The 15,935-nt window shown below is 37.3% G+C and overlaps 1 protein-coding gene across 4 annotated transcripts in view; it reads right to left on the bottom strand.

The window, feature by feature from the left end:
* The window catches only part of PRPF18 (pre-mRNA processing factor 18), a 54,359-nt gene that overhangs the window by 16,077 nt on the left and 22,347 nt on the right, over positions 1 to 15,935 (bottom strand). For all 4 annotated transcript variants that reach the window (XR_012030968.1, XM_072825773.1, XM_072825774.1 and 1 more), the window contains 6 exons: positions 14,719 to 14,832; positions 9,992 to 10,138; positions 8,328 to 8,396; positions 5,860 to 6,000; positions 5,663 to 5,734; positions 2,928 to 3,083 (listed from right to left, as the gene is read on the bottom strand). Coding sequence is in view for 3 of the 4 variants with exons in the window: in XM_072825773.1 (XP_072681874.1) it covers positions 2,928 to 3,083; positions 5,663 to 5,734; positions 5,860 to 6,000; positions 8,328 to 8,396; positions 9,992 to 10,138; positions 14,719 to 14,832 (699 nt within the window). In the remaining variant the exon portion in view is untranslated. The remainder of the gene's footprint in view (positions 1 to 2,927; positions 3,084 to 5,662; positions 5,735 to 5,859; positions 6,001 to 8,327; positions 8,397 to 9,991; positions 10,139 to 14,718; positions 14,833 to 15,935) is intronic.

Genomic DNA, 15,935 nt, shown 5'->3' on the forward strand with positions numbered 1-15,935 from the left:
AAAACTAAAATTTTTGGTGTATTACAAAAGTGAAAATCGAGCAACACTGATAGATATTCCTCCAAGGGAACAACGAGCTGAAGTGACTCCGGCACCACTGAGGGTAAACATCAGCTGACATTTCACACTAGCCTGCACTGTCCCATTATGACAGAGTTGAGACAAAATGAAATACTGCTTCAATTTGGCTAATATGAAAATCAGGAAAATAAAACAGAGGGTCAGGTTTCCTTAACGCTCAACTCACTCACTACTGATAGTCATGGGCATGTGAGTTTACAACCTTAAGTTTAATCAATGGCTGCAAGGGAAAACAGCAGAGCAGAATGAAAGCTATCCAAGGACCAAAAAGGGCAACAGTTAAGCTGATGCTTGCAAATATCAAGTGCTGGGGAGCTCCCTCATATCTTCCCAGCGCCCCTACTCCGGTCTCAGGGCACTTCTGTTAAAAAGCTTCTTTGTCCTATTTTTGCAACCTCTCGTAAGTCTATCTGTATTCCAAAAATAAACATTTAATAAAAAGAAAACTATTGTTTCCTTACACTGATTAAAAATGTGTCTTCCTGGGCAGCACAGGTGGCTCAGTGGTTTAGTGCCGCCTCTGGCCCAAGGCCTGATCCTGGAAACCTGGAATCAAGTCCCCCATCGGGCTCCCTGCATGGAGCCTGCTTCTCCCTCTGCCTGTGTCTCTGCGTGTGTGTGTGTGTGTGTGTGTGTGTGTGTGTGTGTGTCTCATGGATAAATAAAATCTTAAAAAAAAAAAAAAAAAGCGTCTGCCTTTCTATACCTTAGTTGGTTCTTAACTATAGGACAAGTTTACTCCCTTTTCTGCCAGAAAGTTCCACCCTTATCCACAGCTCTCTTGCTCAGATCCCCACCAAAAGTATCCTTTCAAGGATGACAGAAAGAATAAGATTTTCACATTTCTTGTCCTATACAATATTCAATCAGCAAATATTTATTGAGCACCCACCACTAACTAAGGTATTGTTCTAGATTCTGAGTATCTAACACTGAACTATGTACTTATACCTTGTGGAACCTACACTAAATTTATGATGTCTAATAATGTAGCATAAGCTTTCATTAGACCCTGTAGCGGCCATATTATACTATTAATTTTATTGCACATATAGCCCACTCAATTCCCTAATCCTTCCTCATATATGCATTGCTCAAGCAACAGGGCCACTGGATTCAATTTTTCCTTTCATCCTTGCTATTTTTTTTAGAATCTTTTTTCTTTCAGCCAAGAACTTCCAGAATGCCAATGTCTTTTCTACCTTAACACACACCCTACCCTTGTTGTCTGTGAATGTGATAACCTCTCCATACAGTCAACCAAATTAGTCATTAAAATGTTTAACAGGACAGCATTGAGGTGACTAAGAACCCCATGACATCTCACTAGCATCCACCCAGATAGACATGGATCCATTATTCAGTACTCTGTGGCATTCCGCACTCAACCAGCTATGAATCCACCTGACTGTATTATCATATGAACATCTGTCCACAAGAAAATTATTGGGCTTAAGTCAAACATCCTTCTAAAGTACAGTATATTTACCAATTTTCCCTAATCATCTTAGGGAAAAAAGGAGGATTTACTTATTTTTTTTAATGGGAAGGTAACAGTTAAAAAGGAAGACCAATGGAAAAAGAGCAGGTTATTAAAAAGCTTCCAAAAGTAAACCAGAAATCTTTAAAAATGCTAGATATATTTTTGAGAAGAAAATAAGTTTGTGGGGAAGTGGGAATCATGCCATTGTTGCAAAACAAAAAGCTGTCTTTAAAACAATTTATATATATATATATATATATATATAAACAATTTATATAGCTAGATGAACTTTGACACTATAGCTTTGGCCATGGTACAGTTGAACACAATTAGCAAATTTAATCACCGGAAACCGTTTTCTATTGTTAACACCAAACGACTTTCCCCTCCCCCCACCGAAATAAAAGCTTTTTGCCTCCAATACAGTCACTGGTGGTTATTAAAAAATGGAAAGGCCTTTGAATCTCAACAAGTATATTTGAACTCTGTAAGTTCTACAATTCATATTAGGGAGTCAAGTTGAACTCCTATTTGAAAATGTTAATATATATGAATAAGGCATAAAGCATGACACACAAGTTAATCTTCAGCACTTGGAATTGAAATCGCGTAACAAGATAATTCATGAATATGGTAATAATTGTTCTCTGGCACAAAATCTGAAAGCATGTTATGCATTTTAAGCAAATTTTACATTTTAAGTAAACTTCCTGAGTATCATCTTCAAACTTTAGAATTAACATCCGGCACAAGTCATTATACAGACACAGTCTGGGATTTTTGACAATTTGGCAAGAGTGGGATAACAGTTGACTTTTTTCCCCCCACTAAGGAGAAAAGTTTTACCCAACAACAATGCAAATGAGTTTATGCGAGGCACAATGGACAGTAAGAAAATAAACTATTAACCAAATCTTTGGACCTATTATGTCGAGAAGGGTCATTAAATGTTACTGAAAAACAATTAACAGTGTTTAATTAACAGTTGATTAAAGCCAGGTTTTTATTATTCATACCTTCTTTTTAGCCCAGTAGATGTTAAATAAATCTATCTGGAAAGTAACAAAATGAGACTTACTACTCAATGGTCTAAATTTGTCCTTCTTCACTAAACTCCCAAAGCCAACTGAAATAGCATTATTGCAATGCTAAAGTAATTAAAGCACAACACCTCACCCCGTCTGGTGACATGTATGAAACTACAAGGTTTCTATTTAATTCCGTGAAGTCATGCTTACAAAAAGTGGACTTGTGTCCTAGCATACTATATCCAATTTGCTCTAATTCTGCTCTCAAAATTGACACTTTGGGATTTGTATAATGTTAACCTCCAGAGCAATTTCTTTCCCTCCCAGTTGCTTACCTGAATATATTTCCGCTGTGTTTCATCATTTAAAACATGTGCAACATGCTTAGAAAAAATCTTTTCTCTACCAGTTCTGGCATGGATACCAACCATGGTGACACCTATGGGCCAAGGGGCATTTCCAATGGCCATCTGAAGATAAGCATCATTAGCCTAAAAAAAGAAAGTTCAGGAGATCAGAAAAGCAAAAAATACTGGGTTGGTCCCAATTTGTAAAATATTTCACAGCCCTTGCGACATAATTTTCATCCATCTCTTGAGCATGTTGAAAGTATTACCATTCCCATTATTCAAACAAAAGAAATTAAAATAACGAGGTGATAGACTGCCCTGCCCAGACCACAAATGTCCGTGGAAAACCAGAAACCAAAGCTAATCCTGTGAGTAAAAAGACAAACATTCCTTTGCAGCCTTTGTGCGCTGGATATTAATGCATTTCAGATCTGGAATTACCAGGTAGGTAATTTGATGCACTGACAAAAACTCTAGTTCAGTGTCCTTTAGACCCAGTCTTCTCCACAGGTGGTCACAAGTACAAGATGGAGGCCAACTGGTTTTTCACGATCCAACCTGTGACTAAACCCACTGCCAACTAAACCCACTGCCCGCACGGCAGTGAAGGCCTCTGAAAGCAGTGGGGGCTCTGTGAGCTGGGACTATCACACCGGGTCCACAGCAGATGTGTAAACAGAGATTAAATACTAACCCTCAAGTCGAATAGTTACAGGATGAGATCGTTTCACTTTGGCCCCTCTACCCCTCCCACCTGCCAAGAACCTTAAAATAAAAGCTGCAAAACGTAAAAAATAGAAACCAATCAAGACAAATGGCTCTCTTTCTAAACCAACCCTGGCTACCTATGAGGGGAAAAAAAGGAGAATAAAAGAGAACTCAAGTAAATTCTGAAAGACCCCTAGAGCTTTGGAGAGGCTCATACAATCAGGTCTTGAGATTTTAATTTCAAAAATCAAATTCCTATGTGATTGATATGTAGAGTTGATTTTAAAAATCAGGGGCTACAAATAGGCTACCTGGAAGATCATTTTCTACCCTGAAGACAAATTTGAATTTGCTCTCTTCAGTTTTATAAAGCTTAATTTTAAAAGAGCACATTACACACTTTTATCACAGATTCTGATTTGTGTCAATTTTAACACTGGATATTAACTGATAAAATTTCCAATATTTAGTTTCCTCAAACATCTTTTGAGAAAGCTATCCAAATAGGTTATTAAAGTCTCTTGGTTCTTCTGCAGTTTACACAAAATAAACTCACTTGCGGGATCCCTGGGTGGCGCAGCGGTTTAGCGCCTGCCTTTGGCCCAGGGCGCGATCCTGGAGACCCGGGATCGAATCCCACGTCAGGCTCCTGGTGCATGAAGCCTGCTTCTCCCTCTGCCTGTGTGTCTGCCTCTCTCTCTCTCTCTCTCTCTCTCTCTCTCTGCGACTATCATAAATAAAGTTAAAAAAAATTATAAAAAAAAACTCACTTGCTTCTCAAATATGAAAATGCAAAGAGTAACAACAGGGAAGGCATGCTGGCTAGTAGACAAGTGACTTGATCTTTCTGCAGTGATGGTGATCATATCTACCTATTCCAAGGCAACTGTCTTTCCTAAGTTACCATGCAACTAATAGAAACTACCCAAGAATAAAATTTATGGGCGTAAAACAAAAACATTTCCTCTAACAAAGCTAACTAGATCTCAGAGGGAATAAAATCACTACTTGAGCCTCATTAGCACAAGGCTCCTGTCAACCCAGGAATGTCAGCTAACCCTCTGTTTAAGTACAGATACTCAAAGGAGCACAGGGATAAGCACTGGCACTCCTGCTTTTCTGGCAGAGCCCCATATACTGTTCTGGAAGGGTCAGTGGAACAGCTGCACTGCAGCTCCTTAGTCCTACACTCTTGAGAGCCACTACTACTAGAAGCTTCCCTCTTCAGACTCTGCTTACGGGCCAGACGCACAGGCACATTTCCAAGCCCCACTACTGGTACAGCAGGCCATTCTCTTTACATTCCCCTGCACCAAACTGACAGCCTTCCACTCCCCTTTCTGAACTCCACCCAGGAGTGCTGGGACACGGGAGCTCGTCCCACTGCTGCAACCTCCTAGAGCCCATTCAGGACTAAAGACACCAAAGGCAAAGGGAAAAGTCTTCCCTAACAAGGGGGTCTGCTGTTGTTGCTGTTCTGAAATAGGAGAGATAAATTCTGGCAACCTTACTTGGAACATTTTCTCATACAAGCATAAAGGGTGGTGAAATTCCATTGTATCGTTAGTACAATAGTTTAGCTATATTACGGATTAAGTAGGCTTTTATAACTGGCCTGGGAAACTAATCTACATAACATTGTTTCTATGGGAAAATTTGTTCCAAGCCATAATCTTGAACAATCTTTGAAATCCAATCCCATTCATGAAATGAACATTGCCAATATCCAGTTCATGCTCTGAAGAACTTTACACCTACCTTAAAAATGACTAAAAAAACCAATGTGGTCAGAAAAGTTTATTCTCAATGCCTTAATAATCAAGCTGTCAATGATTTAGAAAATAAAAGGTTTGAGGTTTTTTTGTGTTTTTTTGTTTGTTTTTTTACTAACTCATTTCACATTTATTCTTAAAGCTCCTGTGTAAAATACTTCCACATCAAATGAATATATTATATACAACAACCTAGATAAGTTCATAATCGTGATACTGATGGACAGCATGGTAATGTACCTTCACATATTCTCTCTGCAACATGAATTTAATAATATCTGTTATGGATTCTTTAATATCAGCAGGAAGATTCTGGAAAATAAAAAAAAGAATATTTTTGAAAGCTGTGTATGGTTACAGACTGCATTTATTCTAATTTTTTATACTCTGTTTTTTAAAAACTCAGTTAAATAAAAGCATTTTTCAAGGAAACTTACCCTTTTCCGTAGCTTTCTGAAAAGAGGTCTGAGATAGGATTCAGTCTGTTTTTGAGTAGCACTGTTCAGTTTGCCCTGTACACTGCGCTTCACATAATCTTCTCTGGCATTCAACTCTTTAGCCCAAACACCCAGGAGGAACTGTTGAAAGAATGGGTAAATTTAGACGACAGTGCCCCCCAGTGGTTCAAAAAGTTTAAAAGTTCTCTAACATACTGAACAATATATTATCATCTTCAGAATAAATTTCTTTTTCTAATTAAAATATCAATATTTAATTAATGAGCTATTTCTGCTTATTTTGTCATGTATGTTTTTTAGTGCCTTTGGCAAGTCACAAACTTCCCTATTCTACATAGATATGTAGAATATACACATATTCCTAGCTCAAAGATAATCAATTTCCCCCTAACAAAAACTATCAAATTCCAAAGGTAATTTTTCAACAGAAATAAACTTTTACTCGTATTTCTACTAAAATTCAACCCACCTACATTTATTCACTGTAATACCATATGTGTTGTTATAATACATATGGGGCATACCCCATAGATACCACAGGATTGGTTCTAGACCACTGTGTTAATGAAGTATCACAATAAAGTGAATCAAATGAATTTTCTAGTTTACTAATGCATTTAAAGTTATGTTTATACTATAATATAGTCTATTAAGTATATGATAGCTTTATGTCTAAAAACAAAAAACAATAACAAAAAACCAATGTATGTACCTTAATTGAAAAATACTTTAATGTTGGAACACCTGCCCAGGTAGCTCAGTCAGTTAAGCATCTGACTCTGGATTTCAGCTCAGGTCACGAGAGAAGGCCCCTGTGTCAAGCTCTGCGCTGGGCATGGAACCCCTGCTTGAGATTCTCTCTCCTCCTCTCCCTCTTCCCCTTCCCTCCCCTTAAAAAAATACTTGATTGCTAAAATATGTTCATCATCATCTGAGTTTTCATGTCCTAATCACTGATCACAATTCACCATCACAAACACAGTAATAATGAAAAGGTTTGAAATATTGCAAGAATCACAAAAACTTAACAGAGAGACACAAAGTGAACAAATGCTATTGAAAAAAGTGCCGATACACCTGTTCAACAGGTGATGGCCACAAACTATCAATTTGAAAAACAACAACAAAACAAAAAACCCATAACAACAAAAACAACACCAAAGAAAACTTCATTATCTGCAAAGCACAATAAAACCAAGCACTATAAAATGGGGTATGCCTCTATTTGGACTTTCAATTTTTGTGGTAGAGATGATAATTCAATTAAATACTCCCATTAAAGCACCAGACTAAAGGAGAAAGAAGGAAAACAAAGAACACAAATAAAAAAACTATAGGGATCCCTGGGTGGCGCAGCAGTTTGGCGCCTGCCTTTGGCCCAGGGTGCGATCCTGGAGACCCAGGATCGAGTCCCACATCGGGCTCCCGGTGCATGGAGCCTGCTTCTCCCTCTGCCTGTGTCTCTGCCTCTCTCTCTCTCTCTCTCTCTCTCTATCATGAATAAATAAATAAAATCTTAAAAAAAAAAAAAAAAAAAGAAAAAGAAAAAGAAACTATAACCCCTCCGCCCTGCCCTGGAAAACTACCCTGGTGCCCCTAGGGTTTAAAGGCATCAAGAGCACGGATTCTATCAGTAGGTAAACAGGGAAGTTGGCAGAGCATATACCCCCCTAGTGGCATTACCTACAAGTAGCCTCTATAAAGGACCGGCTGTCACTCCGAGAGGAAATTCTAGTTCACATTAGTTCCTAAGCCTATCTAATTCCATGCCATATCCTAAAGAGACTGAGGATCCTGATGACTAATATGCTGTATTCAAACTGTTAATAAGTAGAAAGCACTTCTTACATTTAAATCTCTTGGCCTGAACACACATGGTTTGTGAGTAAATGCTAAAATGAATCTGGCATTTGCACACACTCTACCTAACCAAGTAAAGCAAGAAATGCTGAGAAAGATGGACTGAGCTCACCAGAGCAGGAACCTGCAGCTATCTGTAGAACTGAAAATGAACAGTCTCTGAAAGGTTGCTGATGTGTTTGCATTTTTCCACTGCCAAGGTCTCCCTACCTCCTTCCTCTCCTCGCTGTCATCACCGTTCATAAAAGCTTCTGCAACACTCTCCTCTCACTGCACTCCCTCCTGGAGGGTTTTTTAAAAAATTTTTTCAACTCCCCACACTCCTTGTTCATTCCACTGCTGTGATTCTTCTCTGTGTGTTTACATTAACAAGTCAGTTTTAAAGTGCTACAGTGAAGTAAATATGTTTCCTTTGAGTAACCTCTATATACCAGTGCACAGCAATACCATGTACCATGTATATGCACAAAGCATGCTTATTGAGGGATTCCCTGTCCTGTCCTTAATCCTTACATCATCCAAAAATTAAAGACCAGTTTTGAACCAACTCAAATGTCTTCCTCCTTTCCCACTCTGAGATCACATACCTTAAGGAACTTCGTAATGATGTCCATGTCTTTATGATCATCGCCTTTTCCTAAAGACTCACCCAATGCCTGCAGAAAAACAATGCTTCCGTTCATTAGTAAAGAGCAACAGCTGAATAGATATTCTCAACACTATTCTGAACACGAATATTTATTACATATACTAGTTTCTGTTTTTAAAAAACCCGAAAGAATTTCCAGAGAAGTTAAAAAAAATAAGAAAACACCAATTGGTCATCAAGATTTAGAGAAATTATCTTCTATGAATCAAAAGACAAAAAAAAGAGGCTTAGGGAACTAATGGATAGATTTCTTTTCAAGAGAAAAAAACTGTCCTAGAATTAGGTCATGATGATGGGCATCAACCTGCAAATATACTAAAAACCAGTGAATTGTATATTTTAAATGGGTAAGTTGTCAAATAAGTGAGTATCTCAATAAGGCTATTTAAGAAAAACGAAAGCCCATGGGATGCCTGGGTGGCTCAGCAGTTGAGCATCTGCCTTCGACTCAGGGCATGATCCTGGGGTTACAGGATCGAGTCCCTTATCGGGCTCCTTGCATGGAGCCTGCTTCTCCTGTCTCTGACTCTCTGTATCTTTCATGAATAAGTAAATAAAATCCTTAAAAAAAAAAAAAAAAAAAAAAAAGGAAAAATAAAAGCCCTGAAGTGGTTGCTCACACTATTTTTGTCAAATTTAGGGTCCAGATAAAGGTGCTGGTGGGGTGGGAGGAGGAGCACAATTAAAACAATTGTGATCTCATGGACAGTGCAGCCAGGAATGAAAAGAAACAGAAAAATAACAGTTTAGGTTTTCTTAAGAAGAAGAAGCTTTCAACTAAGCCATTAATTTGTGCTTGAGGTAGATACTTAGACAGTACAACACTGTTTTTTAATTTTGATTACATGTATCACTCCATGTTCAACACACTGGCAAAAATGAGAAAGCAAGATACTGCCAACTGTTGGCAGTGATGTGGGAATAAAAGGCACACATGCACGGCTGACAGGGATGTAGACTGGTACAGCCAGTCTAGAGAGCAACATAACAGTACTTGGACAAGTCACATACATATAAATCAGCCATCTGGCTTCTGAGTCCGCAGGGGTTACGTACAAGATTGTTCATAACGAAGTTGTGTGTGGCAATAAGGAGCTGGGAGCAGCCCAGCTCTCACTACAAGGGAATAGAGAGTAAAAGGCAGTGCGTGCCACAAAGTATGAAATGCTATGTACCAGTTAAGACCGCATGTTCAGATATACAAAAAGCATCAAGGATGAATCTTAGATACAGTGCCAAGCAGAAAAAAGAAACATAAAATTAAAAACAACAAAAGAAAGAAGAATTTCATAATATCATTTATGTCTATTAACAACACAAGCATACAAAATACTACTGGTTTTACAAGACCACCAAAAAATAAAAGGACGCACAAACATACCAAAATAATTACTTTTGAGGGAAGGATGGAAGGTAGTAAGAGTGAAGAATGAGGAAAAAGGGAGTGAATAAGTAAAAGCATGAAATTAAAAAAAAGGCCTTGGTAATGCCCACAGATCACAGTAGTGTGCTCTAAACTGAACCATCTGGTGAACTCAAGCATCTGCCCCAGGAAATGAAAGATGTGATGGGGTAAAGAGATTAGGTGGGTATAGAGATTACCTCTAACTCTTCGATTGTGGTGTTTTCTTCATGAACTTTCAAATCATTCTGTGTGTCTTCCTCTCCGGGTTCCTGACCCCCCACAAGCTCATTGAGGTACTGCTGGTCAATCTTATCCAGAGCTGCTTTCAGATCATTCCTCAACCCCTGAGAAAGGAGAAAAAAATACAACTACTATGAAATTTCACTGATGTTCCCCTTTAAGATTTTTCACTACTAATAAGTACAATTCATTTTTTTCTTCTATAAAGGAATTAAGTGCTTAGAAAAACTAGAGACTCCAGTAAGATTTCAATTTATTATGCAGCTATCATCACTGTCCAGTCAAAATTATAATGAATAGATTTGAAAAAATGTATACACAATAGCTACTCTGTTCAGAAAACCAAAGCATGTGTGTGATCCAAATGAGAATATTCCTAAATGCTAGAATTTTCTAATTTGGTCTAGTGCAAGTGACCAGGGATCCACCAGAGCCCTCAACTCATTTTCCCAGTTTACTTAAAATGTCTAACCTCACCACAACTACTCTGAATTCCTTTAACATTACACAAAATCAATAGTAAGAAACTGGTGTCTCATCTACATCCTAGGCTTTCACTAGATTTCTAATAAACCAGCAAATTCTACTTTCTATTCAAATCCAGTTTGTGACCATTTGATAAAAAGAGAAGCAGCCTTAAAGCTGGACCCATACTTTACACCACGTACAAAACTAACTCAAAAAGGTTCAAAGATGTACATTTAAGAGCTAAAACAATAAAACCCTCAGAAGACTACACATGGGAAAAGCTTCATGATACTGGATCTGGCCATCATTTCTTGGACACAACACCAAGGCACAGGCAAAAAAAAAAAAAAAAAAAAACCCAAAACAAAACAAAAAATAGATAAGTTGGGCTTCGTCAAAATTAAGAACTTTTCTGCAAAGATACTACCCAAGAGTGAAAAGATAACCTGTGGAATGGGAAAAATACTTAAAAGTCACTAATTCACTAATATGATAACGACTGATATACAGTATAAAGAACTGTTATAACAACAAACTTCACTAAAAATGGGCATAGGTCTTGAATAGAGGACCACGTGTAAAAGGCCATTTGAAAATGAAATGAAAAGATGCTTAACATCACCAGTTATTAGGGAAATGCAAATCAAAACCACAATAAGGGGGCACCTGGGTGGCTCAGGTCATGATCCTGGGGTCCTGAGATTGGGCCCTGCATCACTGAGCTCTCTGCTCAGCAGGGGGTCTGCTTCTCCTCCCTCTGTCCCTCCCCCCTGGCTCCTCCTTCTCCCTCTCAAATGAAGGAAATCTTAAAACACACACACACACACACACGCACGCACGCACGCAGTAAGAGACCATTTCAAACCCATCAAGGATGGCTACGATCAAAATAAGCAGTGCTAGCCAGGATATGGAGAAATGGACTCCTTCAGTGCTAGAAATACAAAATAGTGCAGTTGCTGTGAAAATGTATGGCAATCACAACAAAAAGTTACATGTGTACACATCAAGACACATTCTAATTAAAATATCAAAAGGTAAAGACAAGGAGAGAATATTAAAAGTAACAAAATAGAAGCCACTTGTATACAAGGGCACTCCCATAAGACTATCAGCAGATTTTTCAGCAGAAATCTTGCAGGATAAAAGAGGGTAGTGCATAGTATATTCAAAGTGCCGCAAGAAAAATCTTCCAGCCAAGAATACTCTACGTCACAAAGTCATCATTCAGAATTGGAGGAGAGATTAGAGTCTCTCAGACAAGCAAAACTAAGCGACTTCATCACCACTAAACCAGCCTTACAAAGAATGTTAAGGGACCTTTTTTAAGCTGAAAAGGGTGCTAATTAATAACAACATATGAAAGTATAAATCTCACTGGAATAAATAGGTAAATATATAGTAAAGGTAGTAGATTAATCACTTAGAAAGACAAATGTAGTAAAAATAACTATGATTACAATAATTAAAGGATGCACAAGAAAAATATGTAAAATGTGACATCAAAAACATAAGATGTGCAAAAGTAGTAAATATGTAGAGCTTAGAATGCATTCACACTTAAGTTATCTTAAAATAGTCTGTTCCAATTATAAAATAAGTCACAGGAAGTCACAGGGATTCACAGCATGGTGACTACAGTTAATAGTGTATGGCCTACTTAAAAGTTGGTAAGATCACAAGAAAAAAAAACTGTAACCATGTATAGTGACAGATATTAACTACACTTATTGTGGTAAGCATTTCACAATATACACAAATATCAAATCACTAAAGCAGTATGTTAATTACACCTCAATTTTTAAAAAATTTACCAATAAGAAACTCTTTGGTATCTGGGACAAGCTTGAGCAAGATTAAAATGCAGCAGGTTGTAATAAATTAATAGCTAGAAAATTTTTCAAGGAATAAAACATAACTAGTAGAAACACTGAATCACATATTAACAGTTCACATTAGTATTTTATTACTATCTCTTGATAAAAAAAGGAACTATGATATAGAAAAGAAGTAAATGTTGATACAATGAAGCATTACAAAAACCACTAAGAATTTAAGTTATGGTTTTAAACAGGACTGAAAAAATTTTTTTAAATTGCTGTAAACATTACAATGGAAGAACATTTTTGAAATTCATTTATGCTTAAAAGAAAAAGTTAAACAGAGAATGACTATATGATCCACCAATTCTACATCTGGGTATACATCAAAGAAGTGAAAGCGGGACTCCAACAAGTATTTGTAAACCTGTGTTCAAAGCAGCATTATTCACAATAGCTGAAAGGCAGAAACAACTCAAATGTCCATCGAAGCTAAATAGATCAACAAAATGGGATCCATATATACAAGAGAGTATTTTTCAGCTTTAAAAAGGAAGGAAACTTTAAAAATAAATAAATAAAAAATAAAAAGGAGATTCTGACATACACTGTTACATTGATAAACCTCTAAGATACTATGCAGTTGGAAGGCCAGTCCAAGGGAGCATTCAGTGGACCTTGGCCACAGTCCATATCTAACTGCAATCACATGCAAGACTCCAAGCAAAAAAACTTCCCAGTTTACCCCCAAACTACAGAACAGTAACAGACAATAAATTATCTTAAGTTACTAAGTTTCAGGGTGGTTTGTTACAAACTCTGAGGACCAAAAAATATTTTATAAATTGTGTGAAGCTACTCAGTTTTGGGGTGGTTTGTTACATAGCCATAGATCACCACACCTGTCTCTCAGGCCTCTTACTAAGCCCACAGAAGATCTGAACACTACCATAGCTGACATTTACCCAACATATAAAAGACTTTCTTTTCAGGAGCCCATGGAATATTCACCAAGCCAGACCATCTGCTGAGCTACGTAAGACCAGATCAGAGTCCTAAAAAACTAGAACTCTTAAGCTTTTAGAGAAAATAGAGTATCTCTTCAAAACCTTAGGATAGGGAAATAATTCTTACAAAAAACACCAAAAGCAATAACCATAAAAAAGAAATAGACTTCATCAAAATTTAAAATGTCTGCCCAACCAGAAGACACCATGAAAAGAACAGGTAAGCCAAAGACTATCAGAAAATCGTCACAAACAATATAGCCATATATCTGACAAAGGACTTGTATTCAGAATATAGAAAGAACTCCTACAGTTCAAAAGTAAAAGGGCAAACAACCCAATTAAAACATGAACAAAAGATTTTAACACACACTGCCCAGAGAAATATATGGGCAATAAAGTCTACGAAAAGATGCTCATTACCTTTAGTGAACAGAGAGCTGTAAAAAGAACCACAATGAAGTACTACTACACATACAAAAGAATGGTTACAATTTAAAAGACTTAAAATAACAAATGCTGATAACATTTGGAAATATTCAGCATTTCTTAAAAACTAAAGCATACATTTACTCTTACTATTCAGCAATTCTATTTCTAGGTTTTTACCAAGAGATAGAACACATTTACAAATGTTCATAGCAGTGTTATTCATAACAGCCCAAAGTTGAAAACAAATGGTAGTATATTCAACTATCAGCAGCAGCAAAAAGGAACTACTGATTTCTGCAGAAACAATGCATTTTGAAAATAAGCTCAGCAGAAGAAGCCAGACTCTCATGACTCCATCTATATGAAATGCAGAACAAGCAAAATTAATCTACAGTGATAAGAATTTTGAAATGTGTTTGCACATGCATTCAAAAGGAAAAGGACTAGCTAAGAAGGGGCACTGGGCACCTTCTTGTGTGATGAAAATATTCTTTATCTTACCAAGGGTGGTGGTTACATACTCAGTGGATTTGTCAAAATGCGCTGAACTATATATATATGTATGCTTAACATAGGCGCTTTTTATTATTATTTTTTAAGACGTTATTTATTTATTTGAGAGGTAGGGGAGAGAGGGGGGGTGGGGGAAGGGTGAAACAGAGAGCACAAGAGCAGGGGGAGGGAGAAGCAGATTCCCTGTGGAGCAGGGAGCCCATGCAGGGCTCAATCCCAGGATCATGACCTGAGCCAAAGGCAGACCCTTAACTGACTGAGCCACCCAAGTGCCCCAAAATAGGTGCCTTCTAAAAAAAATTAAAGAAAACTTACATTCAGCAGTGGTAATCTGGCAAACTTTATTTTTCCATCTTTGCCTATAATAATGCAATTACTCCAACTCCATACTCTTCTAGTTTATGGGTACAGTGGTATTTCTCAAGTTTTGTTCTGACTTCTTACCTTGTTAACTTCTGGTGTGAGGATCTCGATTTTTCTTAAACGTTGAAAAGCATCATAATCAGTTTCTCCAAATAGTCTGATGGGTTCTCCTCTTTCTCTCAATCTTCTGATAACCTGTAAGAAGAAATAACAATTATAACAGTAACTCCTGTTTTTAGTAATAATAATTCCTCTTTTAGGTGACCAAATACTTATTTTGAAATGTAGACAGAAAAAGTCAGTTGGGTTTGTTTTTTAATTTTCCAAAAATGGATATAGTGAGTTATTATCACACCTTAAAAAACCCTAACATGTCCAGTTTCTTTGGCTGTTTCATCAAAGGCTCCATCTGAATAACAGAATACCTAAGAGAAACATTAAGATGGAAGGGAGGGAAAACTTTTATATACAGAAGGAAAATAAAGTCTGGAGTCAGCTGATAACTCACTAACCATAGCCTAGAGTCAGCACTGCAATACTACATTAAAACCAAACATCCCTCAGAAGAGAAGTGATCAGGACAGGGCACATGTCAGGCTTTTGAGGGGCTGATAATACCGTTTCTTGACTTGGGTATTGGTTATATGGGTGTTTTTAAATAATCATCCATTATATTGCACATGCATGTTTTGTACATTCTTCTTATACATGTATCCATTTCATAAAAAGAAAAAAATTGTGGGATCCCTGGGTGGCCCAGCGGTTTGGCGCCTGCCTTTGGCCCAGGGCGTGATCCTGGAGACCTGGGATCGAATCCCACATCGGGCTCCCGGTGCATGGAGCCTGCTTCTCCCTCTGTGTCTCTGCCTCTCTCTCTCTCTGTAACTATCATAAATAAATAAAAATTAAAAAAAAAAAAAAAAAAAAAGAAAGAAAAAAATTGTAACAGCAAAAAATCAAGTTGATTCAAAAAAATTTTTTGGAAGTACCAAAAACTTTTTCTGGAAACATAAACAGTAGCACAGTAACCACTGGTAGAACACCTACTGAGTTACCCAAAGCTTGGTATTCAGAATACGAAATTCTTGTTCAAGATTACAGCTATTGTCAATGGATTTTTTTTTTTTTTAGGTCTAATATTCTTCTCTTCAAGCTAGGTATTTCAGATTCCTTCCTCTAATTTTCACAGGGCAGCACTTAAGAGTCCTCTGTCCTTTCCTTTGTTCAAAGTTCATTTTTGTTTTGTGACCCTCTGTATAGTTTGCATTCTCTATGTCACATGAGTATCTTTAAATTTT

Source organism: Canis lupus, chromosome 5, assembly GCF_048164855.1.
Source record: "Canis lupus baileyi chromosome 5, mCanLup2.hap1, whole genome shotgun sequence".
Lineage (NCBI taxonomy): Eukaryota > Metazoa > Chordata > Mammalia > Carnivora > Canidae > Canis > Canis lupus.